This window comes from Heterodontus francisci, chromosome 4 (genome assembly GCF_036365525.1).
Source record: "Heterodontus francisci isolate sHetFra1 chromosome 4, sHetFra1.hap1, whole genome shotgun sequence".
NCBI lineage: Eukaryota > Metazoa > Chordata > Chondrichthyes > Heterodontiformes > Heterodontidae > Heterodontus > Heterodontus francisci.
In genome coordinates, this window is record NC_090374.1 from 11,474,984 (window position 1) to 11,502,039 (window position 27,056).

General features: G+C 47.5%; 1 protein-coding gene across 3 annotated transcripts in view; it reads left to right on the forward strand.

Moving 5' to 3' along the window:
* Positions 1–27,056, forward strand: part of rictora (RPTOR independent companion of MTOR, complex 2 a) — a 373,719-nt gene that overhangs the window by 326,960 nt on the left and 19,703 nt on the right. For all 3 annotated transcript variants that reach the window (XM_068029133.1, XM_068029132.1, XM_068029135.1), the window contains 6 exons: positions 10,625–10,802; positions 11,488–11,572; positions 14,217–14,441; positions 15,634–15,798; positions 16,212–16,335; positions 26,399–26,537. In XM_068029133.1, coding sequence (XP_067885234.1) covers positions 10,625–10,802; positions 11,488–11,572; positions 14,217–14,441; positions 15,634–15,798; positions 16,212–16,335; positions 26,399–26,537 — 916 coding nt within the window. The remainder of the gene's footprint in view (positions 1–10,624; positions 10,803–11,487; positions 11,573–14,216; positions 14,442–15,633; positions 15,799–16,211; positions 16,336–26,398; positions 26,538–27,056) is intronic.

Genomic DNA, 27,056 nt, shown 5'->3' on the forward strand with positions numbered 1-27,056 from the left:
ACGCAGAGGGTGGTGGGTGCCTGGAACGCGTTGCCAGCGGAGGTGGTAGGCGCGGGCACGATAGCGTCTTTTAAGATGTATCTAGACAGATACATGAATGGGCAGGAAGCAAAGAGATACATAGAACATTACAGCGCAGAACAGGCCCTTCAGCCCTCGATGTTGCGCCGACCTGTGAAACCATCTGACCTACACTATTCCATTTTCATCCATATGTCTATCCAATGACCACTTAAATGCCCTTAAAGTTGGTGAGTCTACTACTGTTGCAGGCAGGGCGTTCCACGCCCCTACTACTCTCTGTGTAAAGAAGCTACCTCTGACATCTGTCCTATATCTATCACCCCTCAACTTAAAGCTATGTCCCCTCGTGTTTGCCATCACCATCCGAGGAAAAAGGCTCTCACTATCCACCCTGTCCAACCCTCTGATTATCTTATATGTCTCTATTAAGTCACCTCTTCTCCTCCTTCTCTCTAACGAAAACAACCTCAAGTCCCTCAGCCTTTCCTCGTAAGACCTTCCCTCCATACCAGGCAACATCCTAGTAAATCTCCTCTGCACCTTTTCCAAAGCTTCCACATCCTTCCTGGAATGCGGTGACCAGAACTGCACGCAATACTCCAGGTGCGGCCGCACCAGAGTTCTGTACAGCTGCAGCATGACCTCGTGGCTCCGAAACTCGATCCCCCTACTAATAAACGCTAACACACCATATGCCTTCTTAACAGCCCTATTAACCTGGGTGGCAACTTTCAGGGATTTATGTACCTGGACACCAAGATCTCTCTGCTCATCTACACTACCAAGAATCTTCCCATTAGCCCAGTATTCTGCAATCCTGTTACTCCTTCCAAAGTGAATCACCTCACACTTTTCCGCATTAAACTCCATTTGCCATCTCTCAGCCCAGCTCTGTGGCCTATCTATGTCCCTCTGTAACCTACAACATCCTTCGGCACTATCCACAACTCCACCGACCTTCGTGTCATCCGCAAATTTACTAACCCACCCTTCTACACCCTCATCCAGGTCATTTATAAAAATGACAAACAGCAGTGGCCCCAAAACAGATCCTTGCGGTACACCACTAGAAACTATACTCCAGGATGAACATTTACCATCAACCACCACCCTCTGTCTTCTTTCAGCTAGCCAATTTCTGATCCAAAGCACTAATTCACCTTCAATCCCATACTTCTGTATTTTCTGCAATAGCCTACCGTGGGGAACTTTATCAAACGCCTTACTGAAATCCATATAGACCACATCCACGGCTTTACCCTCATCCACCTGTTTGGTCACCTTGTCAAAAAACTCAATAAGGTTTGTGAGGCACGACCTACTCTTCACAAAACCGTGCTGACTATCTCTAATGAACTTATTCTTTTCAAGATGATTATAAATCCTATCTCTTATAACCTTTTCCAACATTTTACCCACAACCAAAGTAAGGCTCACAGGTCTATAATTACCAGGGCTGTCTCTACTCCCCTTCTTGAACAAGGGGACAACATTTGCTATCCTCCAGTCTTCCGGCACTATTCCTGTCGACAATGACGACATAAAGATCAAGGACAAAGGCTCTGCAATCACCTCCCTGGCTTCCCAGAGAGTCCTAGGATAAATCCCATCTGGCCCAGGGGACTTATCTATTTTCACACTTTCCAAAATTGCTAACACCTCCTCCTCGTGAACCTCAATCCCATCTAGCCTAGTAGTCTGTATCTCAGTATTCTCCTCAACAACATTTTCTTTCTCCACTGTAAATACTGACGAAAAATATTCATTTAACACTTCCCCTATCTCCTCCGATTCCACTCACAACTTCCCACTACTATCCTTGATTGGCCGTAACCTATCTCTAGTCATTCTTTTATTCCTGATATACCTATAGAAAGCCTTAGGGTTTTCTTTGATCCTATCCGCCAATGACTTCTCGTGTCCTCTCCTTGCTCTTCTTATCTCTCCCTTTAGATCCTTCCTGGCTAGCTTGTAACTCTCAAGCGCCCTAACTGAGCCTTCACGTCTCATCCTAACATAAGCCGCCTTCTTCCTCTTGACAAGCACTTCAACTTCTTTAGTAAACCACGGCTCCCTCGCTCGACAACTTCCTCCCTGCCTGACAGGTACATACTTATCAAGGACACGCAGTAGCTGCTGCTTGAATAAGCTCCACATTTCGATTGTGCCCATCCCCTGCAGTTTCCTTCCCCATCCTACGCATCCTAAATCTTGCCTAATCGCATCATAATTTCCTTTCCCCCAGCTATAATTCTTGCCCTGCTGTATATGCCTGTCCCTGCCCTACAGACCCTTAGAAAATAGGCGACATGTTTAATAGAGGATCTGGATCGGCGCAGGCTTGGAGGGCCGAAGGGCCTGTTCCTGTGCTGTAATTTTCTTTGTTCTTTCTTGTCTCAGTAATGGTGCCGTGAAACTATCATTGATTGTTGTAAAAACCCATCTGGTTCACTAACGTCCTTAAGGGAAGGAAATCTAACACCAGACCCAGAGCAATATGGTTGACTCTTAACTGCCCTCTGAAATGGCTTGCATAGTAAGCCACTCCGTTCAGGGGCAATTTGGGATGGGTAACAAATGCTGGCCTTGCCAGCGGCACCTACATTCCATGAAAGAATTGAAAAAAACTCCTACCTGATTGCACTGTCTGTATTGCTCTTCTTTGTGAAAACAGATGCTAAATATTCATTAAGAGCCATACCAACTTCCTCTACCTCCACATATAGGTTACCCCTATGGTCCTGTTAGGCCCTATCTTTCTTTTAGTTATCCTCTTGCTCTTTACATATTTATTTAAAAAAATTGGTGTATTCCCTGATTTTACTTGCCAAAATTTTTTCATGCCCTCTCTTTGCTTTCCTAATTTCCCTTTTAATTTCAGCCCTACACTTCTTATACTGCTCTAGGTTTTCTGCAGTTTGAAACCTTGATATCTGTCATAAGCTTCCCTTTTCATCTTTATCCTCTCCTTTAAGCCCCTTGACATCCAGGGGGCTCTGGATTTGTCAGTCCCACCCTTTTTCTTTAAGGGAACATAGCTGCTCTGAACCCTCACTATCTTTTCCTTGAATGCCTCCCATTGATCTGGCACTGATATACTTTCAAATAGCTGTTTCCAGTCCACTTCAGCTAAATCACATCTCAGCTTCATAAAATTAGCTTTTCCCCAATTGAAAACTTTTATTCCTGATCTACCTTTGTCTTTTGCCATAACTATCCTAAATCTAACTGAATTATGATCGCTTTCACCAAAGTACTCCCCAACTGAAAAGGATTTGCAGAAAAGTTCTGAGAATGGTTCCAGGGATGAGGAACTTCAGTTACGTAGGTAAATTGGAGAGGTTGGGACCCTTTTCCTTAGAGAAAAGATTGAAAGGAGATTTGATGGAGGTGTTCAAAATCATGAGCGTTCTGGACAGAGTAGATAGGGAAAAACTGTTCCCAAGGATCAAGAATAAGGGGGCACAGATTTAAAGTAATTGGCAAAAGAAGCAAAGGGGACATGAGAAAAAATGCAGTGACTGGTTAGGATCTGGAATGCACTGTCAGAGAGGTTGGTGGAGGCAGGTTCAATCAAGGCATTCAAGAGGGTTGTTATCTGAAAAGGAAGAGCGTGCAGAGCTACAGGAAGAAGGCAGAAGAGTGGTACAAGGTAAATTCCTCCTTCAGAGAGCCAACACAGCCACGATGGGCCGAATGGCCTCCTTCTGTGCTGTAATCATTCTGTTCTTCTCTGAACTGATACCCCTTCCAGCTGTCCAGCTTCATTCCCTAAAACTAAGTCCAGAACCACCCCCTATCTTGTACTGTGTAAAAAAAAGTTCTCCTGAATGCATTTTTAGAATTCTGTCCTTCTGTGTCTCTCACACTAATTCTACCCAGTTCATATTAAGGTAGTTGAAACTATCTCCCCCGCCCCCCACCCCGCCGATTACTGCCCTATTACTTTTCCACTTCTCAGAGATTTGCCTACATGTTTGCTTTTCAATCTCCCTCTGGCTGTTTGGGGGTCTGTAGTTTTTTTTTATTCGTTCATGGGATGTGGGCATCGCTAGCCAGGCCAGTATTTATTGCCCATCCCTAATTGCCCTTGAAAAGATGGTGGTGAGCTGCCTCTTGAACCGCTGTAGGTACACCCACAGTGCTTTTAGGAAGGGAGTTCCAGGATTTTGACCCAGCGACAGTGAAGGAACGGCGATATAGTTCCAAGTTAGGGTGGTGTACAGCCTGGAGGGGAACCTGCAAGTGGTGGTGTTCCCATGCATCTGCTGCCCCTGTCCTTTTAGATGGTCGAAGTTATGGGTTTGTAAGATGCTGTCGAAGGAGCCTTGGTGAGTTGCTGCAGTGCATCTTGTAGCTAGTACTCACTGCTGCCACTGTGCGTCGGTGCTGGAGGGAATGTTGATGGGGTGGCAGTCAAGCGGGCTGCTTTGTCCTGGGTGGCATGGAGCTTCTTGAGTGTTTTTGGGGCTGCTGTCATCCAGGCAAGTGGAGAGTATTCCATCACACTCCTGACTTGTGCCTTGTAGATGGTGGACAGGCATTGGGGAGTCGGGAGGTGAGCTACTCGCTGCAGAATTCCCAGCTTCTGACCTGCTCTTGTAGCCACAGTTTTTATGTGGCTGGTCCAGTTCAGTTTCTGGTCAGTGGTAACCCCCAGGATGTTGATAGTGGAGATTCAGCGATGGTAATGCCATTGAACATTAAGGGGAGATGGTTAGATTCTCTTTTGTTTGAGACACAAACTGCTTCATTATATGAGGAGTCACGAATGGTGCTGAACATTGTGCAGTCTTCTGTGAACATCCCCACTTCTGCCTTATGATGGAGTGATGGTCATTGATGAAGCAGCTGAAGATGGTTTTACCTAGGTACTCCTGCAGTGAAGTCCTGGGACTGAGATGATTGATCTCCAACAACCACAACCATTTTCCTTTGTGCCAGGTATGACTCCAACCGGCAGAGAGTTTTTCCCCTGCTTGCCCTTTACTCCAGTTTTGCTCGAGCTCCTTAATGCCATACTCAATCAAATGCTGCTGTGATGTCAAGGGCAGTCACTCTCACCTCACTTCTTGAGTTCAGCTCTTTTGTCCATGTTTGGACCAAGGCTGGAATGAGGTCAGGAACTGAGTGGCCCTGGCGGAACACAAACTGAGCGTCAGTGAGCAGGTTATTGCTGATCAAGTACTGCTTGATAGCACTGTCGACGACCCCTTCCATCTCTTTGCTGATGATTGAGAATAGACTGATAGGACAGTAATTGGCTGGGTTGGATTTGTTCTGCTTTTTGTGTACAGGACGTACTTGGGCAATTTTCCACATTGCCAGGTAGATGCCAGTGTTGTAGCTGTACTGGAACAGCTTGGTTAGGGGCACGGTAATTATGGACCACAGTGTTCAGTAATGATGCTGGAATGTTTTCAGGGTCCATAGCCTTTGCAGCATCCAGTGCCTTTAGCCATTTCTTGATAGCATGTGGATTGAATCGAATTGGCTGAAGAGTGGCATCTCTGATGCTGTGGACCTCAGGAGGAGGCCAAGATGGATCAGCCACTCGGCACATCTGGCTGAAGATGAATGCAAATGCTTCAACCTTTTATTTTGAACTGATGTGACGGGCTCCCCGATCATTGAGGATGGGGGTGTTTGTGGAGCATCCTCCTCCTGTTAGTTGTTTAATTATCTATCACCATTCGCGACTGAATGTGGCAGGACTGCAGGGCTTCGATCTGATCCATTGGTTGTGGGATTGCTTAGCCCTGTCTATCGCATGCTGCTGCTGTTTGGCAAGCAAGTAGTCCTGTGTTGTAGCTTCACCAGGCCGATACCTCATTTTTAGGTATGCCTGGTGCTGCTCTTGGCATGCTCTCCTGCACTCTTCACTGAACCAGGGTTGGTCCCCCTGCTTGATGGTAATGGTAGAGTGGGGGATATGCCAGGCAATGAGGTGTTACAGATTGTGCTTGAGTACAATTCTGCTGCAGCTGATGGCCCACAGAACCTCTTGGATGCCCAGTTTTGGGTTGCTAGATCTGTTTAAAATCTATCCCATTTAGTACACTTCCAGTAGTGTGATTGTCCCTTTTTTGTTCTTCAGTTCGACCCAAATGACTTAATTTGATGATCTTTTTACCATATCATCCCTCCTCACAGCTACAATTGTTTTTTTAATCATTATTACGACCCCCCCCCCCCCCTCCTTTTTATCCCCCTCTGTCTCATCTGTAATCGGGGATGTTGAGCTGCCATTATGCCTTTTTCAGCCATATTTCAGTAGTGGCTATAATGTACTCCCACCTGTCAATCTGTGCACTCAACTCATCTGCCATATTTCCTAGACTTATGGCATTGGAGTACATAACATTTGGCACTGCCAAACTTCCTTGTGTATTGTCTAGCCAGCTTTTGTTTCCTCTGCCTTCCAAACATGCCACCCCCACCTCACTTGCTTATAACCTGTGACATTTCTAATATTTGTCAGTTCCGAAGAAGGGTCACTGACCCGAAACGTTAACTCTGCTTCTCTTTCCACAGATGCTGCCAGACCTGCTGAGTGGTTCCAGCATTTCTTGTTTTTATTTCAGATTTCCAGCATCTGCAGTATTTTGCTTTTATGCTTATTAATTTTCTGCCTTCCATCTCCAACTTTTCTTTTTCCCTTCTGAATCTACTCAAGTTCCCATACTCCTGCCAAGCTTGTTTAAATCCTCCCCAACAGCACTAGCAAAGCCCCCTGTGAGGATATTGGTCCCAGACCTGTTGAAGTGCAATCCTTCTAGCTTGTTCAGGTCCCACCACCCCCAGAAGTGATCCCAATGCCTCAGAAATCTAAAGCCCTCCCTCCTGAAATATCTCTCCAGCCACATATTCATCAGCTCTGTCTTCCTGTTTCTGTACTCACTAGCACCTGGCACTGGGAATAATCTGGCGATTACTACCTTTTTAGGTCTTGCTTTTCAATCTCTCCTAGCTCTCTAAACTCTGCATTCATGACCTCATCCTTCTTTCTGCCTATGTCATTGGTACCGATATGGACCATGCCCTCTGTCTGTTCACCATCCCCCCTCATAATGTCCCGCAACCACTCATTGACGTCCTTGCCCCTTGCACCAGAGAGGCAGCATAACATCCTGGAGTCAAGTCTGCAGCTGCAGAAGCGCCTGTCTGTTGCCCTGTTAGATCCCCTACCACTATTGCTCTTCTAATCTTCCTCCTCCCCCTTGTGCAGCTGAGGCACCTATTGTGTCGTGGACTTGGCTTTGCCTGCATTCTCCAAAGAAACTGTTATTCTCATCAGTATTCAGAACTGAATACTGGTTGGAGATCAGGATGCACTCATTGGATCCCTGCCCTGCCTGCCTGATCCTCCTAGTCCTTCTGGCGTTATCCATTCCCTCTCTGCCTGCATATTTTTAAGCTGTGGGGTAATTACCTCCAGAAATGTGCTATGCACAAAGCTCTCAGCCTCATGGGTGCCCCATAGTGATTCCACTCATCGCTCAAGCTCTGATACTGGGAGCTTGAGCTGCTCAAACTGGTGAAACTTCCTGCACATGTGGATATCCAGGCCATGAGAAGCGTCCAGGATTTCCCACATGGCATAGGATGTGCATTGCAGGTTTTTACTTTGGAACTGTGAACTTATCTTGTTAACCCAAATCTATCGCTATTTTTGGGGCGGCGCAGTGGTTAGCACCGCAACCTTACAGCTCCAGCGACCCGGGTTCGGTTCTGGGTATTGCCTGTACGGAGTTTGCAAGTTCTCCCTGTGACCGCGTGGGTTTCTGCTGGGTGGTCAGGTTTCCTCCCACAGCCAAAGACTTGCAGGTTGATAGGTAAATTGGCCATTGTGAATTGCCCTTAGTGTAGGTAGGTGGTAGGAGAATGGTGGGGATGTGGTAGGGAATATGGGATTAATGTAGGATTAGTATAAATGGGTGGTTGTTGGTTGGCACAGACTCGGTGGGCCGAAGGGCCTGTTTCAGTGCTGTATTTCTCTATGACTATGACTATTATCTGGAAACACTTACCAGCTACTCACCAACTCGCTCCTTCTCGTCACTATAGCTGTTTTTCCTTTTGTTGTCTGCGATTTCATTGGAGGCTGGTACCCCGCTTTAACTTCTCAGTCACTGTGCTCAGTCTCCACCCAGGTCCACTGCTGCTGGTGTGTGTTTATCTGTAATATAGATAAACATCTCCCTGCTCCCCTAATTAATGCCTTTGGACTTCAGCTCTCAGATCTTGCTGTCTCCTGCTCCCTCGCTCGGACTGCTCTTCCCTCGCTCATCAAATCCCTGAGTTAAGTACTCTGTTGAAGCAGTATTCTGTTGAGCTGGTCTCTGCTGCCTACTGTCCACTTGTAGCTTGTGCTGAATTAGATTGGCCACAGCTCGGGCAACTAGGGGAGTTGCAGTTGATCTTGGTGGTCTGCCAGCAAGGGGAAAAACAAGGCAAGTCCCTGTTCCTGACTAAATTGTAGTGTGGTTTGCTATGATACCCTCTTTGTAAAGTAGTTTACCAACACTTACTGTGGTGAGGTATCAGAGGGTTTTTTGTCATGGAACTACAATTCAGCAATAGTACCTTCAGGAGAGGGTGAAGAAAAATTAGCTCTAATGAATACCAACATTACTGTGATATGGAGTGGATGACTCTTTCGCTATTCCTATGCAGCATTCTGAGTTGTGCATACCAGGGATTCTCAACAGGATGAGGTCTGCGGCCCATTGGGGATCTGTGAGATGGTCTCGAGGCCTGCCACAAATAATCAAATATGTAAATAAAATATAACTTGGACTGCTATATTAACTGCTTAATACCTGGAAGATAAACCTATAAAACCTAAACGGTGGGAGACGGTGGAGTAGTGGTATTTTCACTGAACTGGTAATCCAGAGGCCCAGGCTATGCCCTGGGGACTAAGGGTTCAAATCCCACCACAGCAGCCGGTGGAATTTAAATTCAATTAATTAAAAAAAAAAATCTGGAATTGAAAGCTAGTCTCAGTAATGGTACCATGAAGCTATCATCAATTGTGTAAAAACCCATCTGGTTCACTTATGTCCTTTAGGGAAGGAAGTCTGCTGTCCTACATGTGACTCCAAACTCACAGCAATGTGGTTGACTTTTAACTGCCCTCTGAAATGGCCTAGCAAGCCACTCAGTTGTGAAGGGCAATTAGGGATGGGCAATAAATACTGGCCTTGTCAGTAACACCCACATCCCACAAAATGAATTTTAAAAAAAAACTTTTGTCTGAGTGACTTTACTACCTAAATGGGATCGCTGCATTCTGGTGATACACTTTGAAGTTCAGTGGCGCAGTGGTTAGCATCACAGCTCCAGCGATCTGGGTTCAGTTCTGGGTACTGCCTGTGTGGAGTTTGCAAGTTCTCCCTGTGTCTGCGTGGGTTTCCGCCGGGTGCTCCAGTTTCCTCCCACAGCCAAAGACTTGCAGGTTGATAGGTAAATTGGTCATTGTAAATTGCCCCTAGTGTAGGTAGGTGGTAGGAGAATTGAGGGAAGGTGGGGATGTGGTAGGGAATATGGGATCAACATAGGATTAGTATAAATGGGTGGTTGTTGGTCGGCACAGACCCGGTGGGCCTGTTTCAGTGCTGTATCTCTAAACAAATAAAAAAATAAAACTAGCCTACATGAAAAGGCCTTTAATACCGTTAGACATTTATGTCTCAACTGGAGTTCAGCTAGACGGAGACTATCACGTGACCAATCAACCATGGCAGAAGGAGATGAAGGTGCCCACTATGAGGGTGTAAGTCATCTAACACAATTTCCGAGAGCCACTTCTGCCTCATGGTGACAGTCAGATGTGAGGGGGAGTTGGGATATGGGGGCGAGGAGTGTGGAGAATTTAATATATCTGATCGGTAAAAGATATAGCCAGATTATGAAACATTATAGTATTAGTATTTGCACGATTGCAGACATTTTTAAAAAATGTACTTCATAGGAAGGGAGCACAGGTGACAAGTGGGGCGGCGCAGTGGTTAGCACCGCAGCCTCACAGCTCCAGCGACCCGGGTTCAATTCTGGGTACTGCCTGTGTGGAGTTTGCAAGTTCTCCCTGTGTCTGCGTGGGTTTCCTCCGGGTGCTCCGGTTTCCTCCCACATGCCAAAGACTTGCAGGTTGCTAGGTTAATTGGCCATTATAAATTGCCCCTAGTATAGGTAGGTGGTAGGGAAATATAGGGACAGGTGGGGATGTGGTAGGAATATGGGATTAGTGTGGTATTAGTATAGATGGGTGGTTGATGGTCGGCACAGACTCGGTGGGCCGAAGGGCCTGTTTCAGTGCTGTATCTCTAAACTAGCACGAGAATTGAGAATTGTCGCTCAGTACTATCAATAAGTTTTGCATTGAAAAAGATAAAACAAAAATAATAAATATATGTTTAATTGTATAACTAATTTTTAGACAGAAAGACAGTTTGTGTTTTGGGGGTCCATGGAATTATTATAACACTGGAATGGCGCCTTGGAGAGTTTGAGAACCACTGATGTATGCTATTAGTTGGTCAGTAGAGACTACTTACAACTTGTTCTGATAACTGTTCAACTCCACATTCTTCTTCAGGTTCATAAAAGCCCTGAGCTTTGCCTCACTGGACAAAGAGGATCTATTAAGTCCAATTAATCATACAACACTTCAGCGCTCTTCCTCCGTACGCTCCATGGTCTCCAATGCCACCTGTGGCAGCACAGACGATTACATAGGCCTAGCATTGCCCAGTGACATCAACGAGCTGTTCCAGGTAGGCCTAGTGGAGGGAATAAATCAACTTGGGCCAGGTTTAGAGACCGTGTACCTGACCAATGCAGCTCTGTCATTATTTTTGAGCCGGGAGGAGAGCTGGGGAGGAGTCTCAATGGTGGGGGGAGGAGTTTCATTGGGGACGGGGAGAGTTGTGGTGTGTGTCTCAGTCTTGGGGGAGCTAAGTGCCTGCCATTGTTTGTTGAAAGGGATATGCTTTCCAGGTGCTCAAGCACTTGTGGCTGTTTTATTGTCATCTTGCATGAGCAAATGTTGCTTTGAATCCTATGAGTGGCTGACCATCTAATGTACCTATGAGGAATGCTTTTTAATTTTACTTTTTTGTAGATTATCTTGAAAGGATTTTGTTGTTGTATCTGAGATTCCCTTCCACCAAGTCAGTAATTTCTCTGTAGCTGACTGGGAAGAGTGCAAGACAGCAATCTCATCAGCAACTGTTTGTGGACCATGTTTGGCCACTTAATATTGTGTTGGATGTTAGCATAGATGGGCATCTTTGTTGTTTTCTATGTTCTAAAGAGTAATCATAAAGACCCATTTATTGTAAATTTATCTATTTGTCAGTAAATCTGACAAGTAATTTGTAGCCTAAGCTATGATGTGATCGTGTACAATCTTAAAATGAAGCTGTGAGATTAACAATTCCATCTTGCACTTCTCACCAGATGAAAGAGATTCCATACTTCCAGCAGAAATGCACCCTGCCTGAAGGGGACCGTTTACTCCAAGACCAGGAATCAGATGATGAAGGTGAGGGAAGTTACCTCGCCTGTCCCGCTAATCTTTCTGATCATTGTTACTAGAAAGCACAGACCCGTGGCTATCGGGTGAGGAAAGGATTGAACTCTGTTGTGATGCTGTCCAGAAATAGCATGCCGACACTTTCAGTCCTGCAAAGAATAACCACCTGCAGAAGACTTGTTTGCCATATGGGGGCAGCACCCATGGCGATGCTGCTTTGCTGTCTCTTGCCCTGAGCTGAGAGTGACTGTCCTGGACATCAAGGCAGCATTTGACCAAGTATGGCATCAAGGAACCCTAGCAAAACTGGAGTTACTGGGAATCAGGGGAAAACTCTCCACTGGTTGGAGTTACACCTAGCACAAAGGAAGACGGTTGTTGTTGCTGGAGGCCAGTCATCTCAGCCCCAGGATATCGCTGCAGAAGTTCCTCAGGATAGTGTCCTAGGCCCAACCATCTTCAGCTGCTTCATCAGTGACTTGCCCTCCAACATAAGGTCAGAAGTGGGAATGTTCGCTGATGATTGCACTGTGTTCAGTACCATTCACAACTCCTCAGATACTGAAGCAGTCCATGTCCAGATGCAGCAAGACCTGGACAATATCCAGGCTTGAGCTGATAAGTGGCAAGTAACATTCGCGCCACACAAGTTCCGGGCAATGACCATCTCCAACAGAATCTTACCATCTCCCCTTAATGTACAGTGGCATTACCATAGCTGAATCTCACATTATCAACATCCTGGGGGTTACCATTGACCAGCAACTGAACTGGACCAGCCACATAAATACTGTGGCTACAAGAGCAGGTCAGAGGCTAGGAATTCTGTGGCGATTAACTCACCTCTTGACTTCGAAAGCCCCTCCATCATCTACAAGGCACATGTCAGGAGTGTGATGGAATACTCTCCACTTGCCTGGTTGAGTGCAGCTCCAACAGCACTCAAGAAACATGACAACATCCAGGACAAATCAGCCCGCTTGATCGGCACCCCATCCACCATCTTAAACATTCAGTCCCTTCACCACCAACACACAGTGGCAGCAGTGTATACCACCTAAGAACATAAGAAATAGCAAGAGTAGACCGTTTGGTCTGTCGAACCTGCTCCACCATTCAATATGATCATGGCTGATCTTGACCTTTAACTCCACTTTCCCGGCCACTCCCCATATCACTTGATTCCCTGAGCGACCAAAAATCTGGCTATCTCAGTCTTAATTATATTAAATGATGGAGCATCCACAACCCTCTGGGGCAGAGAATTCCAAAGATTCACAATCCTTTGAGTGAAGTAATTTCTCCTCATCTCAGTCCTAAATGATAGGCCCCTTATCCTGAAACTGTGGCCCTTTGTTCTGGATTCCTCTGTCAGGGGAAACAATGTCTCAATATCTACTCTGTCAGGCCCCTTTATAATCTTGACTGTTTCAATGAGAGCACCTCTCATTCTTCTAAACTCCAGAGAATATAGACCCAATTCATTCAGCCTCTCATCATAGCAACCTACTCATCCCAGGGACCAATCTAGTGAACCTTCGCCGTACTGCCTCCAAGGCAAGTATATCATTCCTTAAATACGGAGACCACAGTTGCATACAGTATTTCAAGTGTGGTCTCGCCAAAGCCCCGTACAGTTGTAGCAAGACTTCTTTATTCCTGTACTCCAATCCCCTTGCAATAAAGGCCAACATTCCATTTGCTTTCCTAATGTCTTGCTAACGTTTTGTGTTCCTTGTTTGAGTACACCCAAGTCGCTCTGAACAACAACGTTTACAATTTTCACACCTTTTAAAAAATATTCTGCTTTTCTGTACTTAAGACCAAAATGAATAACCTCATCCTTCCCCACATTATACACCACCGACAACATGGACTGCAGCAACTCGCCAAGCCTCCTTCGACAGCACCTTCCAAACCTGGGAACACTACCACCTGCAAGTTCCCCTCCAGGCCACACACCATCCTGACTTGGAACCATATCACCGTTCCTTCACTGTCCCTGGGGAAAGTTGTGGTACACCCTCCCTAACAGCAGTATGTGAATACCGACACCACTTGGATTGCAAAGATTCAAGAAGCTGACAAACTGCCTTGAGGAAAATTAGGATGGGCACTAAATGCTGGCCTTGTCAGTGATGGCCACATCCCAGGAATGAAAGAATAAAAACCCTGTAGACAGTACGGCAGGGCTGGAGTGTGAATGTACTCACCCGTAGACACTGCAGCTGTCTGAATGAGAGAGAGTTCACTCACCTGTGGACAGTGCTGCAGGGTTAGAGAGTAACCAACCCTGTGGACAGTGCAGCCGGGTTAGAGAGTGACCCACCCTGTGGACAGTGCAGCCGGGTTAGACAGTGACACACCCTGTGGACAGTGCAGCCGGGTTAGAGAGTGACCCACCCTGTGGACAGTGCAGCAGGGTTAGAGAGTGACCCTCCCTGTAGACAGTGCAGCCGGGTTAGAGAGTGACCCTCCCTGTAGACAGTGCAGCCGGGTTAGAGAGTGACCCACCCTGTGGACAGTGCAGCCGGGTTAGAGAGTGACCCACCCTGTGGACAGTGCAGCCGGGTTAGAGAGTGACCCTCCCTGTAGACATTGCAGCAGGGTTTTGACCATACGATTACTAATTGAGTCCTATGTTTTCCCTCAGATCTCGCATCGTCCCCTTGTTCTCGGAGTCCCTACCAAGAGCTCCGACCACAGATCAGTTTTACAGAGGCAATGCTGAAAGCATCAGAAAATGTTCCTTTGTTTGATGCTACAGAGGAGACAGGCTTACAGGAGCACACAGATGATAACTGCCTATATTGTGTGTGCCTGCAGATTCTGGGCTGCCGGCCCAACAGCCAATGTGCTTCCACTTTAAACCGTGCAGGTGGGTAAAAGCAGGCTTGCAGCTAGTCTGTGTGACCCCTCTCCAGCCTTCAGTTTCACTCCCCATTATAACCTTTCTTGACTCAAATTTAGCAATACTCTGCTGCTCCTCTCACTATCATGTTCTGCTTCTCTTCTGCAAATGCCCCCCCATGCTACTCACCCCTCCCCTCCTTCCTTGCTTGTTCAAATCAATACTCATTGCACCTTCTACTCCTCCTCACACATTCTCAGACCTGAAAAATGATTCCTCACCACCCGCTTTCTTCTCTTCCTATTTTGTATCAGTACAACTGAATTGCTGGAGTGCTATCCTTCATATTAGATGCTGGACCAAGAATGTGTCGGGTGACAATGCTGAAAATGCTGGTCCCTTTAATTAACCAAGACTTAATTCAGAGATAATAGAGAGCAGGTGATGCTCATTGCAGCTTGTATTTAAGGACTGGGTTTTTCCCCAGTCAGGAGAGTTACTTCTGGGTAGGGAGTTAGTCCAGAAGGGAAGAGTGGAAACTGGTATTTGCACTGAACTGTGGATTGAGAATAAAACAGTTGTGGTTTACAGACTGTCTCCTGCTTCCTGATTTTGGTGAATGGATATGTACCATTTGAACATCGGGGATCTCTGCAGTTCAAAATAGTTGCTTGATGTGCACTTGATCAGCCCATCATGCCAATGCTGGCTCTTTGAAAATGCCATCCACTTAGTCTTGGCAGGCACTTTGGGTCTAATCTGCGTTCTCAGAAGCTGTATATATTGTTTCAGGTTCTTCGGAGCTAAATTTAACGTTACAACAACTCCCTAATATGCGCTGATAGAAACTGAAGTAAATAGGGGAAATCTGTTTCTACTGACAGGTGGCTCAGCAACCAGAGGACAGAGATTTAAGATAATTGGCAAAGGCACCAGAGGGGAAATATGATTTGGAATGCGCTGCCTGAAAGGGTGGTGGAAGCAGATTTAATAGCAACTTTCAGGAGGGAAATGGAAATTGATTAAGAAAATGACAGGGCCATGGGGAGTAGGACTAATCGGATAGCTGTTTCAAAGACCCAGCACAAGCGCAATGGCCTTTGGTGCTGTGTCATTCTATGAAATCCTTCCGAAGTCTAATAGACAAAAATCACAGTTTGAGACAACGCTATATAAACAAGTCTTACTTTGTTAAAATGTGAATATACTTTTGTTTCAGATTTCCCAGACATTCCATACTCTGACTGCTGTGTGTCTGCCATCCCAATACACACGCACCTGGAAGTCACACCTCGCTCCTCAAAGATTTCTGGGATCTCTGGGTGTAGTGATGCTGTGTCACAGGGGTCAGCGAGCAGCACCAAGAGCGTGGATATAGTAATAGGTGAGTGTTGCGTCGCATGGCAGTGGCGGTGGCTGAATGGATGACTCAGTCTTGCCTTTTGTACATCATAAAGGGTGAGACACAGTGTTTACCTAGTGAGTTGGGTTCCCACACTCCTGCTGTGTGGGGCGACGTGGTGCAGCTGGAGGCCAGGGTCTTCCCAGAGGGAGGGCGCCAGGATTTGTTCAGGGAGAAGTTGTGGGAGACAGCTATTAGGGTCAAGTTAGTAAGAGGTGTCGGTTACATCAATGAGTGTGGTTTAAGTTAGGGTTTGGTGTGAGGGAGATGGATAAGAATGAGGTTGGAGACAGTTGGAGAGCTGTCTTTACAAATGAAAAGTGTACCTAAGTATGTTGTATAACTGTGTGAATGGTTAAGTTCCTCTCCTCCATTGCCTATGTTGTCTCCTACAGGAGGGAAACCAGTCATAGATGACACGCCTGCCTGCCGAGTGCTGCTGCGGAAAGAAGTCTTGCGATTGGTCGTTAATCTGAGCAGCTCAGTGGGGACAAAAGGCCATGAAACAGGGCTCTTGACGTAAGAACTAATTAAATTAAATCAGCTCTGGGGCACTCTTACACTGACTGGGTAAAGCATCAGAAATATGTCAGATGCTCACTTAATGTCAGTCAGTCACTTTGTCTGGTATAATGGTTGAGAGTTCAAATCCCAATGTGGCCAGTTACTGCATCGTTCTGGTGCCAGCACACAAAGACCATGAGCACGCCCAGGTTGTCGTAAAGGTCCAACCCTTCTTCAGGTTATTTTTTTTATTTGTTTCTGGGATGTGGGCGTCGCTGGCTAGGCCTGCATTTATTGCCCATTCTTAATTGCCCTTGAGAAGGTGGTGGTGAGCTGCCTTCTTGAACCACTGCAGTCCATGTCGGTTAGCACTGCTGCAAGGAAGGGAGTTCCAGGATTTTGACCCAGCAACAGTGAAGAAACAGCAATATAGTTCCAAGTCGGGATGCTGTGTGGTTTGGAGGGGAACTTGCAGGTGGTGGTGTTCCCATGCATCTGCTGCCCTTGTCCTTCTTGGTGATAGAGGTCACGGTTTTGGAAGGTGCTGTCTAAGGAGCCTTGGTGAGTTGCTGCAGTGCATCTTGTAGATGGTACACACTGCTGTTACTCTGCATCGGTGGTGGAGGGAGTGAATGTTGAAGGCAGTGGATAGAGTGCCAATCAAGCGGGCTGCTTTGCCCTAGATGGTGCCGAGCTTCTTGAGTGTTGTTGGAGCTGCACCCATCTCGGCAACAAAGAACAGCACAGGAACAGGCCATTCCGCCCTCCAAGCCTGTGCTGATCTTGATGCCTGCCTAAATTAACACCTTCTGCACTACCGGGGCCCATATCCCTCTATTCCCTTCCTATTCATGTATTTGTCAAGCTGTCTCTTAAACGTCGCTATCGTATCTACTTCCACCACCTCCCCTGGCAGCAAGTTCCAGGCACTCACCACCCTCTGTGTAAAAAAACTTGCCTCGCACATCCCCTCTAAACTTTGCCCCTCACACCTTAAACCTATGTCCCCTAGTAACTGACTCTTCCACCCTGGGAAAAAGCTTCTGACTATCCACTCTGTCCATGCCACTCATAACTTTGTAAACCTCCATCATGTCGCCCCTCCACCGCCGTCGTTCCAGTGAAAACAATCCGAGTTTTTCCAACCTCTCCTCATAGCTAATGCCCTCCAGACCAGGCAACATCCTGGTAAACCTCCTCTGTACCCCCTCCAAAGCCTCCACGTCCTTCTGGTAATGTGGCGACCAGAATTGCACGCAATATTCTAAGTGTGGCCTAACTAAGGTTCTGTCCAGCTGCAACATGACTTGCCAATTTTTATACTCTATGCCCCGACTGATGAAGGCAAGCATGCCGTATGCCTTCTTGACTACCTTATCCACCTGCGTTGCCACTTTCAGTGACCTGTGGACCTGTACGCCCAGATCTCTCTGCCTGTCAATACTCCTAAGGGTTCTGCCATTTACTGTATACCTCCCACCTGCATTAGACCTTCCAAAATGCGTTGCCTCACATTTGTTTGGATTAAACTCCATCTGCCATTTCTCCGCCCAAGTCTCCAACCGATCAATATCCTGCTGTATCCTCTGACAATCCTCATCATTATCTGCAACTCCACCAACCTTTGTGTCGTCCGCAAACTTACTAATCAGACCAGCTACATTTTCCTCCAAATCATTTATATATACTACAAACAGCAAAGGTCCCAGCACTGATCCCTGCGGAACACCACTAGTCACATCCCTCCATTCAGAAAAACACCCATCCACTGATACCCTCTGTTTTCTATGACCGAGCCAGCTCTGTATCCATCTTGCCAGCTCACCTCTAATCCCGTGTGACTTCACCTTTTGTACCAGTCTGCCATGCGGGACCTTGTCAAAGGCTTTACTAAAGTCCATATAGGTAACATCCACTGCCCTCCCTTCATCAATCATCTTCGTCACTTCCTCAAAAAACTCAATCAAATTAGTAAGACACAACCTCCCCTTCACAAAACCATGCTGTCTCTCGCTAACTAGTTTGTTTGTTTCCAAATGGGAGTAAATTCTGTCCTGTAGAATCCTCTCTAACAGTTTCCCTACCACTGACGTAAGGCTCACCGGCCTATAATTTCCTGGATTATCCTTGCCACCCTTCTTAAACAAAGGAACAACATTGGCTATTCTCCAGTCCTCTGGGACCTCACCTGTAGCCAATGAGGATGCAAAGATTTCCGTCAAGGCCCCAGCAATTTCTTCCCTTACCTCCCTCAGTATTCTAGGGTAGATCCCATCGGGCCCTGGGGACTTATCTACCTTAATGCTTTGCAAGACACCCAACACCTCCTCTTTTTTGATAATGAGATGACTGAGACTATCTGCACTCCCTTCCCTAGGCTCATCATCCACCAAGTCCTTCTCTTTGGTGAATACTGATGCAAAGTACTCATTTAGCACCTCACCCATTTCCTCTGGCTCCACACATAGATTCCCATCTCTGTCCTTGAGTGGGCCAACACACATCCTACACTAATCCCATATTCCTACCACATCCCCACCTTCCCAATATTCCCCTACCACCTACCTATACTTGGGGCAATTTATAATGGCCAATTTACCTATCAACCTGCAGGTCTTTGGCTGTGGGAGGAAACCGGAGCACCCGGCGAAAACCCACGCGGTCACAGGGAGAACTTGAAAACTCCACACAGGCAGTACCCAGAATTGAACCCGGGTCGCTGGAGATGTGAGGCTGCAGTGCTAATCACTGCGCCACTGTACCATCCACAAGATGCACTGCAGCAACTCACCAAGGCTCCTTAGACAGCACCTTCCAAACCTGTGACCACCAAGAAGGACAAGGGCAGCAGATGCATGGGAACACCACCACCTGCAAGTTCCCCTCCAAACCGCACAGCATCCCGACTTGGAACTATATTGCTGTTTCTTCACTGTTGCTGGGTCAAAATCCTGGAACTCCCTTCCGAGCAGCAGTGCTGGTGTACCTAACCCACGGTCATTGCCTGGCACTTGGGTGGCGCGAATGTTACTTGCCACTAATCAGCCCAAGCCTGGATATTGTCCATTTCTACACGGACTCCTTCGGTATCTGAGGAGTCACGAATGGTGCTGAACATTGTGCAATCATCAGCGACCATCTCCGCTTCTGACCTTATGATTGAAGGAAGGTCATTGATGAAGCAGCTGAAGATGGTTGGGCCTAGGACACTACCCTGAGGAATTCCTGCAGTGATGTCCTGGAGCTGAGATGATTGACCTCCAACAACCACAACCATCTTTCTTTGCGCTAGGTATGACTCCAGCCAGCAGAGGATTTTCCACCTGATTCCCATTGACCTCAATTTTGCTAGGGCTCCTTGATATCATACTTGGTCAAATGCTGCCTTGATGTCAAGGGCAGTCACTCTCACCTCTGGAGTTCAGCTCTTTTGTCCATGTTTGAACCAAGGCTGTAATGAGGTCAGGAGCTGAGTGGCCCTGGTGGAACCCAAACTGAGCAGGTTATTGCTAAGCATGTGCTGCTTGATGGCACTGTTGATGACACCTTCCATCACTTTACTGATTGAGAGTAGGCTGATGGAGCGGTAATTGGCCGGATTGGACTTGTCCTGCTTTTTGTTTACAGGACATACCTGGGCAATTTTCCACATTGCAGGGTAGATGCCAGTGTTGTAGCTGTACTGGAACAGCTTGGCGAGGGGCGCGGCAAGTTCTGGAGCACAGGTCTTCAGTCCTATTGCCGGAATATTGTCAGGGCCCGTAGCTTTTGCAGTATCCAGTGCCTTCAGTCGTTTCTTGATATCACGCGGAGTGAATCGAATTGGCTGACGTCCGGCATCTGTGAGGCTGGGGACTTCAGCAGGAGGCCGAGTTGGATCATCAACTCGGCACTTCTGGCTGAAGATTGTTGCAAATGCTTCAACCTTATCTTTCGCACTGATGTGCTGGGCTCCCCCATCATTGAGCATGGGGATATTTGTGGAGCCACCTCCTCCAGTTAGTTGTTTAATTGTCCACGCCATTCACGGCTGGATGTGGCAGGACTGCAGAGCTTAGATCTGATCAGTTGGTTATGGGATCGCTTAGCTCTGTCTGTCGCATGCTGCTTATGCAGTTTGGCATGCAAGTAGTCCTGGGTTGTAGCTTCACCAGGTTGACGCCTCATTTTGAGGTATGCCTGGTGCTGCTCCTGGCATGCCCACCTGCACTCTTCATTGAACCAGGGTTGATCTCCTGGCTTGATGGTAATGGTAGAGTGGGGGATATGCCGGTCCATGAGGTTACAGATTGTGGTTGAGTACAATTCTGCTGCTGCTGATGGCCCACAGTGCCTCATGGATGCCCAGTTTTGCATTGCTAGATCTGTTCGAAATCTATCCCATTTAGCACGGTGATACTGCCATACAACACGATGGACGGTATCCTCAATGTGAAGGTGGAACATCGTCTCCACAAGGACTGTGCGGTGGTCACTCCTACTAATACTGTCATGGACAGAAGCATCTGCGGCAGGCAGATTGGTGAGGACGAGGTCAGATATGTTTTTCCCTCGTGCTGAATATTGTGCAATCATCAGCAAACATCCCCACTTCTGACCTTACGATGGAAGGAAGGTCATTGATAAAGCAGCTTAAGATGGTTGGGCCTCGGATGGTTAGCCCTGTGGAACTCCTGCAGTGATGCCCTGGAGCTGAGATGATCGACCTCCAACAACCACAACTATCTTCCTTTACGCTAGGAATGACTCCAACCAGTGGAGAGTTTTCACCCTGATTCTCATTGACTCCAGTTTCGCTAGGGCTCCTTTATTAGAATTAGAATATTAGAATTGATGCCATTCTCTGTCAAATGCTGCCTTGATGTTAAGGGCAGTCACTCTCACCTCACCTCTGGAGTTCAGCTCTTTTGTCCATGTTTGGACCAAGGCTATAATGAGGTCAGGGGCTGGGTGACCCTGGCAGAACACAAACTGAGTGTCAGTGAGCAGTTTATTGCTGAGCAAGTGCCGCTTGATAGCATTGTCGACAACCGCTTCCATCACTTTACTGATGTTTGGGAGTATGCTGATAGGGCGGTAATTGGCCAGGTTTGATTTGTCCTGCGTTTTGTGCACAGGACATACTTGGGCAATTTTCCACATTGCCGGGTAGATGCCAGTGTTGTAGTTGTACTGGAACAGCTTGTCAGGGGCGCGGCTATTTCTGGAGCCCAAGTCTTCAGAACTATTGCCGGGATGTTTTCAGGGCCTATAGCCTTTGCAGTATCCAGTGCCTTCAGCCTTTTCTTGATTTCATGTGGAGTGAATCGGTTTGGCTGAAGAGTGGCATCTGTGATGCTGGGGACCTCAGGAGGAGGCGAGATGGATCATCCACTCAGCACTTCTGGCTGAAGATTGTTGCAAATGCCTCAGCCTTGTCTTTTGCACTGATGTGCTGCACTCCCCCATTATTCAGGATGGGGATATTTGTGGAGCCTCATCCTCCTGTCAGTTGTTTAATTGTCCACCAACAGTCACGACTGGATGTGGCAGGATGCAGAGCTTAGATCTGATCCATTGATTGTGGGATCGCTTAGCCCTCTCTATCGCATGCTGCCTCTGCTGTTTGGCATGCAGGTTTTGTAGTCATACCTAGTTGTAGCTTCACCAGGCTGATGCCTCATTTTTAGGTGCTGTTCCTGGCATGCCCTCCTACACTCTTCATTGAACCAGGGTTAATTCCCCGGCTTGATCATAATGGTAGAGAGGGGAATATGCCAGGCCATGAGGTTACAAATTGTGTTTGAGTACAATTCTGCTGCTGCTGATGGCCCACAGAGCATCATGGGTACCCAGTTTTGAGTTGCAAGATCTGTTCGAAATCTATCCCATTTAGCAGGGTGGTAGTGCCACACAACACGATGCAGGGTATCCTCAATGTGGAGGCGGGACTTCATCTCCACAAGGACTGTGCGGTGGTCGCTCTGACCAAAACTGTCATGGACAAATGCATCTGCGACAGGTAGATTGGTGAGGACGAGGTCAAGTAGGTTTTTCCGTCTTGTTGGTTCCCTCACCACCTGCGGCATACCCAGACTAGTAGCTATATCCTATAGGATTCGGCCCGCTCGGTCAGTAGTGGTGCTACCAAGCCACTCTTGGTGATGGACATTGAAGTCCCCCACCCAGAGTACATTCTCTGCCCCAGCTGGCTTCAGTGCTTCTTCCAACTGCTGTTCAACATCGAGGAGCACGGATTCATCAGCTGAGGTGGGGGGGGTTAGCAGGTGGTAATCAGCAGGAGATTTCCTTGCCCATGTTTGGCCTGATGCCATGAGGCTTCATGAGGTCCAGAGTTAGTGTTGAAGACTCCCAGGCAACTCCCTCCCGACTGTATGCCACCTCTGCTGGGTCTGTCCTGCCGGTGGAACAGGACATACCCAGGGATGGTGTCTGGGACGTTGTAAGGTATAATTTTTTTAAATTATTCGTTCATGGGATTTGGGCATCGCTGGCTAGGCCAGCATTTATTGCCCATCCCTAATTGCCCTTGAGAAGGTGGTGGTAAGCTGCTGTCTTGAACAGCTGCAGTCCATGTGAGGTAGACACACCCACAATGCTGTTAGCAAAGGACTTCTGGGATTTTGACCCAGCAACAGTGAAGGAAAGGCGATATAGATCCAAGTCAGGATGGTATGTGACTTGGAGGGGAACTTGCAGGCGGTGGTGTTCCCATGCATTTGCTGCCCTTGTCCTTCGAGTTGGTAGAGATCCCGGGTTTGGAAGGTGCTGTCTAAGGTGCCTTGGTCGTTGCTGCAGTGCATCTTGTAGATGGTACACACTGCTGCCATTGTGCGTCGGTGGTGGAAGAAGTGAATGTTTGTGAATGGGCTGCCAATCTGACGGGCTGCTTTGTCCTGGATGGTCTCGAGCTTCTTGAGTGTTGTTGAAGCTGCACCCATCCAGGCAAGTGGAGAGTATTCCATCACACTCCTGACTTGTGCCTTGTAGATGGTGGACAGGCATTGGGGAGTCAAGAGTTGAGTTACTCGCCATAGCATTCCTAGCCTCTGACCTGCTCTTGTAGCCAGGATGTTGTTAGTGGGGGATTTAGCGATCATAATGCCATTGAATGTCAGGTGGAGTTGGTTAGATGCTCTCTTGTTGTAGATGGTCATTGCCTGGCACGAAAGTTACTTGCCACTTATCAGCCCAAGCCTGGATGTTGTCCAGGTCTTTCTGCATTTCCACATGGACTGCTTCAGTACCTGAGGAGTTGCGAATGGTGCTGAATGTTGTGCAATCATCAGCGAACATCCACGCTTCTGACCTTATGATAGAAGGAAGGTCATTAGTGATGCAGCTGAAGATGGTTGGGTCTCGGACACTACCTTGAGGAATTCCTGCAGTGATGTCCTGGAGCTGAGATGAATGACCTCCAACAATCGCAACCATCTTCCTTGCTAGGTATGACTCCAACCAGCGGAGAGTTTTCCCCTGATTCCCATTGACCTCAGTTTTGCTAGGGCTGCCTTGATGTCAAGGGCAATCGCTCTCACCTCACCTCTGGAGTTCAGCTCTTTTGTCCATGTTTGAACCAAGGCTGTAATGAGGTCAGGAGCTGTGTGGCCCTGGCGGAATCCAAACTGCACGTCAGTGAGCAGGTTATTGCTAAGTAAGTGCCGCTTGATAGCACTGTCGATGACACCTTCCAACACTTTACTAATGATTGAGAGCAGACTGATGGGGCAGTAATTGACCTGGTTGGACTTGTCCTGTTTTTTGTGTACAGGACATACCTAGGCAATTTTCCACATTGCCGGGTAGTTGCCAGTGTTTTAGCTGTACTAGAACAGCTTGGCTAGGGGCGCAGCAAGTTCTGGAGCACAGGTCTTCAGTACTATTGCCGGAATATTGTCAGGGCCCATAGATTTTGCGATATTCAGTGCCTTCAGTCGTTTCTTGATATCACGTGGAATGAATCGAATTGGCTGAAGTCCAGCATCTGTGATGCTGGGAACTTCAGGAGGAGGCCGAGATGGATCATCTACTGGGCACTTCTGGCTGAAGATTGTTGCAAATGCTTCAGCATTATCTTTTGCACAGCTGTGCTGGGCTTCCCCGTCAATCAGGATAGGGATATTTGTGGATCCACCTCCTCCAGTTAGTTGTTTAATTGTCCACCGCTATTCACGGCTGGATGTGGCAGGACTACAGAGCTTAGATCTGATCCGTTGGTTATGGGATCGCTTAAGCTCAATCACATGCTGCTTACGCAGCTTGGCATGCAAGTAATCCTATGTTATAGCTTCACCAGGTTGACACCTTCATTTTGAGGTATGCCTGGTGCTGCTCCTGGCATGCCATCCTGGAATCTTCATTGAACCAGGGTTGGTCTCTTGGTTTGATGGTAATGGTAGAGTGGGGAATATGCTAGGTCATGAGGTTACAGAATGTGATTGAATACAATTCTGCTGCTTGCTGATGGCCCACAGTGCCTCATGGATGCCAGTTTTGCATTGCTAGATCTGTTCAAAATCTATCCCATTTAGCACGGTGATAGTGCCACACAACACGATGGAGGGTATCCTCAATGTGAAGGTGAGACTTCATCTCCATAAGGACTGTGCGGTGGTCACTCCTACCAATACTGTCTTGGACAATGCATCCGTGGCAGGCAGATTGGTAAGGACAAGGTCAAGATTGTTTTTTCCCTCTTGTTAGTTCCCTGCCGCATACCCAGTCTAGCAGCTCTGTCCTTTAGGACTCTGCCAGCTCGGTCAGTAGTGGTGCTACCGAGCCACATTTAAGTCCCCTACTCAGAGTACATTCTGCGCCATTGCCACCTTCAGTGCTTCCTCCAAGTGCTGTTCAACATGGAGGAGTTACTGACTCATCAGCTGAGGGAGGGCGGTAGGTGGTAATCAGCAGGAGGTTTCCTTGCCCATGTTTGGCCTGATGCAGTAAACTTTATGGGGTCCAGAGTCAATGTTGAGGACTCCCAGGGCGACTCCCTCCTGACTGTCTACCACTGTGCTGTCACCTCTGCTGGGTCTGTCCTGCCGGGGATGGTGATGGCAGTGTCTGGGACATTGTAAGGTATGATTTCGTGAGTATGACTATGTCAGGCTGTTGCTTGACTAGTCTGTGGGACAGCTCTCCCAACTTTGGCACCAGCCCCCAGATGTTAATGTGGAGGACTTTACAGGATTGACCGGGCTGGGTTTGCCGTTGTCGTTTCCGGTGCCTAGGTCGATGCCGGATGATCCTTCCCGTTTTATTGACTTCGTAGCAGTTAGATACAACTGAGTGGCTTGCTATGCCATTTCAGAGGGCATTTCAGAGTCAACCACATTGCTGTTAGTCTGGAGTCACATGTCAGCCAGACCAGGTAAGGACGAAAGTTTCCTTCCCTAACGGACATTAGTGAACCAGATGGATTTTTTACAACAATTGACAATGGTTTCATGGCCATCATTGGACTAGCTTTAATTCCAGATTTATTAATTGAATTCAAATTCCACCACCTTCTGCCGTGGTGGCACTCGAACCTGTGTCCCCAGAGCATAAGCCTGGGGCTCTTGGTTACCAGCCTAGTTTAGTGTTAAGCCACCCGTACCCGTGCCCCGGTCCCCACATTCATTCTTCATAGTGTCACAAACCTCTCTGTTGTTGGGAAGGGTGATAAATGGGGCCTTGACAGTCACTAAGAGTAAAACCAAATAATCTGCTCAATCTTCCAGCAGAACATGTGCAAGAATCCCAGTGAGACAATGACCTGTCTCGCATTGCGCTGCAGATTCACTATTGCGTAGGAAGCCTCGATTGCTACTGACAGTTTGAGTGTTTCCTGTAGTCGCATTATTGCTGCTGATGTACCACTGCATCCTTGGGGAACCTGCTTGCAGACTTGCAAGGCTGACAGAGAACGGGGTGAGCTTCCTTTCCTGTGGATTGCAAACCCCGCCCAAGTAGGGTAGAGTTTTGCTTGGCCCTCCCGAAGTGTTGCGGGTGACTCTCCCGGCTGCTGTTGAAAGGATATTGCTGAGTTTTGCTTCCCTGTTGTGACTCAGACCCCTGTTTCTGTCTCCCTCCGCAGGATAAAGGAGAAGTTCCCTCATGCTTTCGATGACATTTGTTTATACTCCGAGGTTTCCCACTTGCTGGCAAACTGCACCTTCCGACTCCCCTCCCGCAGATTTATCCAAGAACTCTTCCAGGACGTTCAGTTCCAACCAGTAAGTTCCTGACTACAATGCTTGTTAATCAGAGCGTTCCGCCTCTCAGGAAATTATACTGCTCCTCACTACATGGGAATTTCAGCCCACTTTCAAGAATGGAGATGGAGGTGCACCTATGGTGGTGTCTTTGATGGAGGTGCATACTTTTCTCTGAGAGGCGGTACTTCCTTTTTGTGACTGTACTGTGGGAATTTCTCGCCATCTATTTGGGGCATTGGCTTGAAGGTGTTCTCACCAACTAAATCTAGGTGAAAACTTTCACTGATGCATGGAGGAGCGCTCTTATTCTCTGTATCTAGAGGTTCCTTGTCTCTTGAGGAGAACCTTTCTTCAGCTCTGTCACTTTGGTTCTAGGGAATTTCTCTCCCTGGGAGACTCTCCCTATCTGGTGCAATCTCACTGGGGGCTCACTCACTGTGGGGGTCTCGGTCTCTCTCACTCACTGTCTGCGGGTTTCTCTCCGTATCCCACTGTCATGCGCGTCTCTCTCTCTCTCTCTCGCTGTCTGCGGGTCCC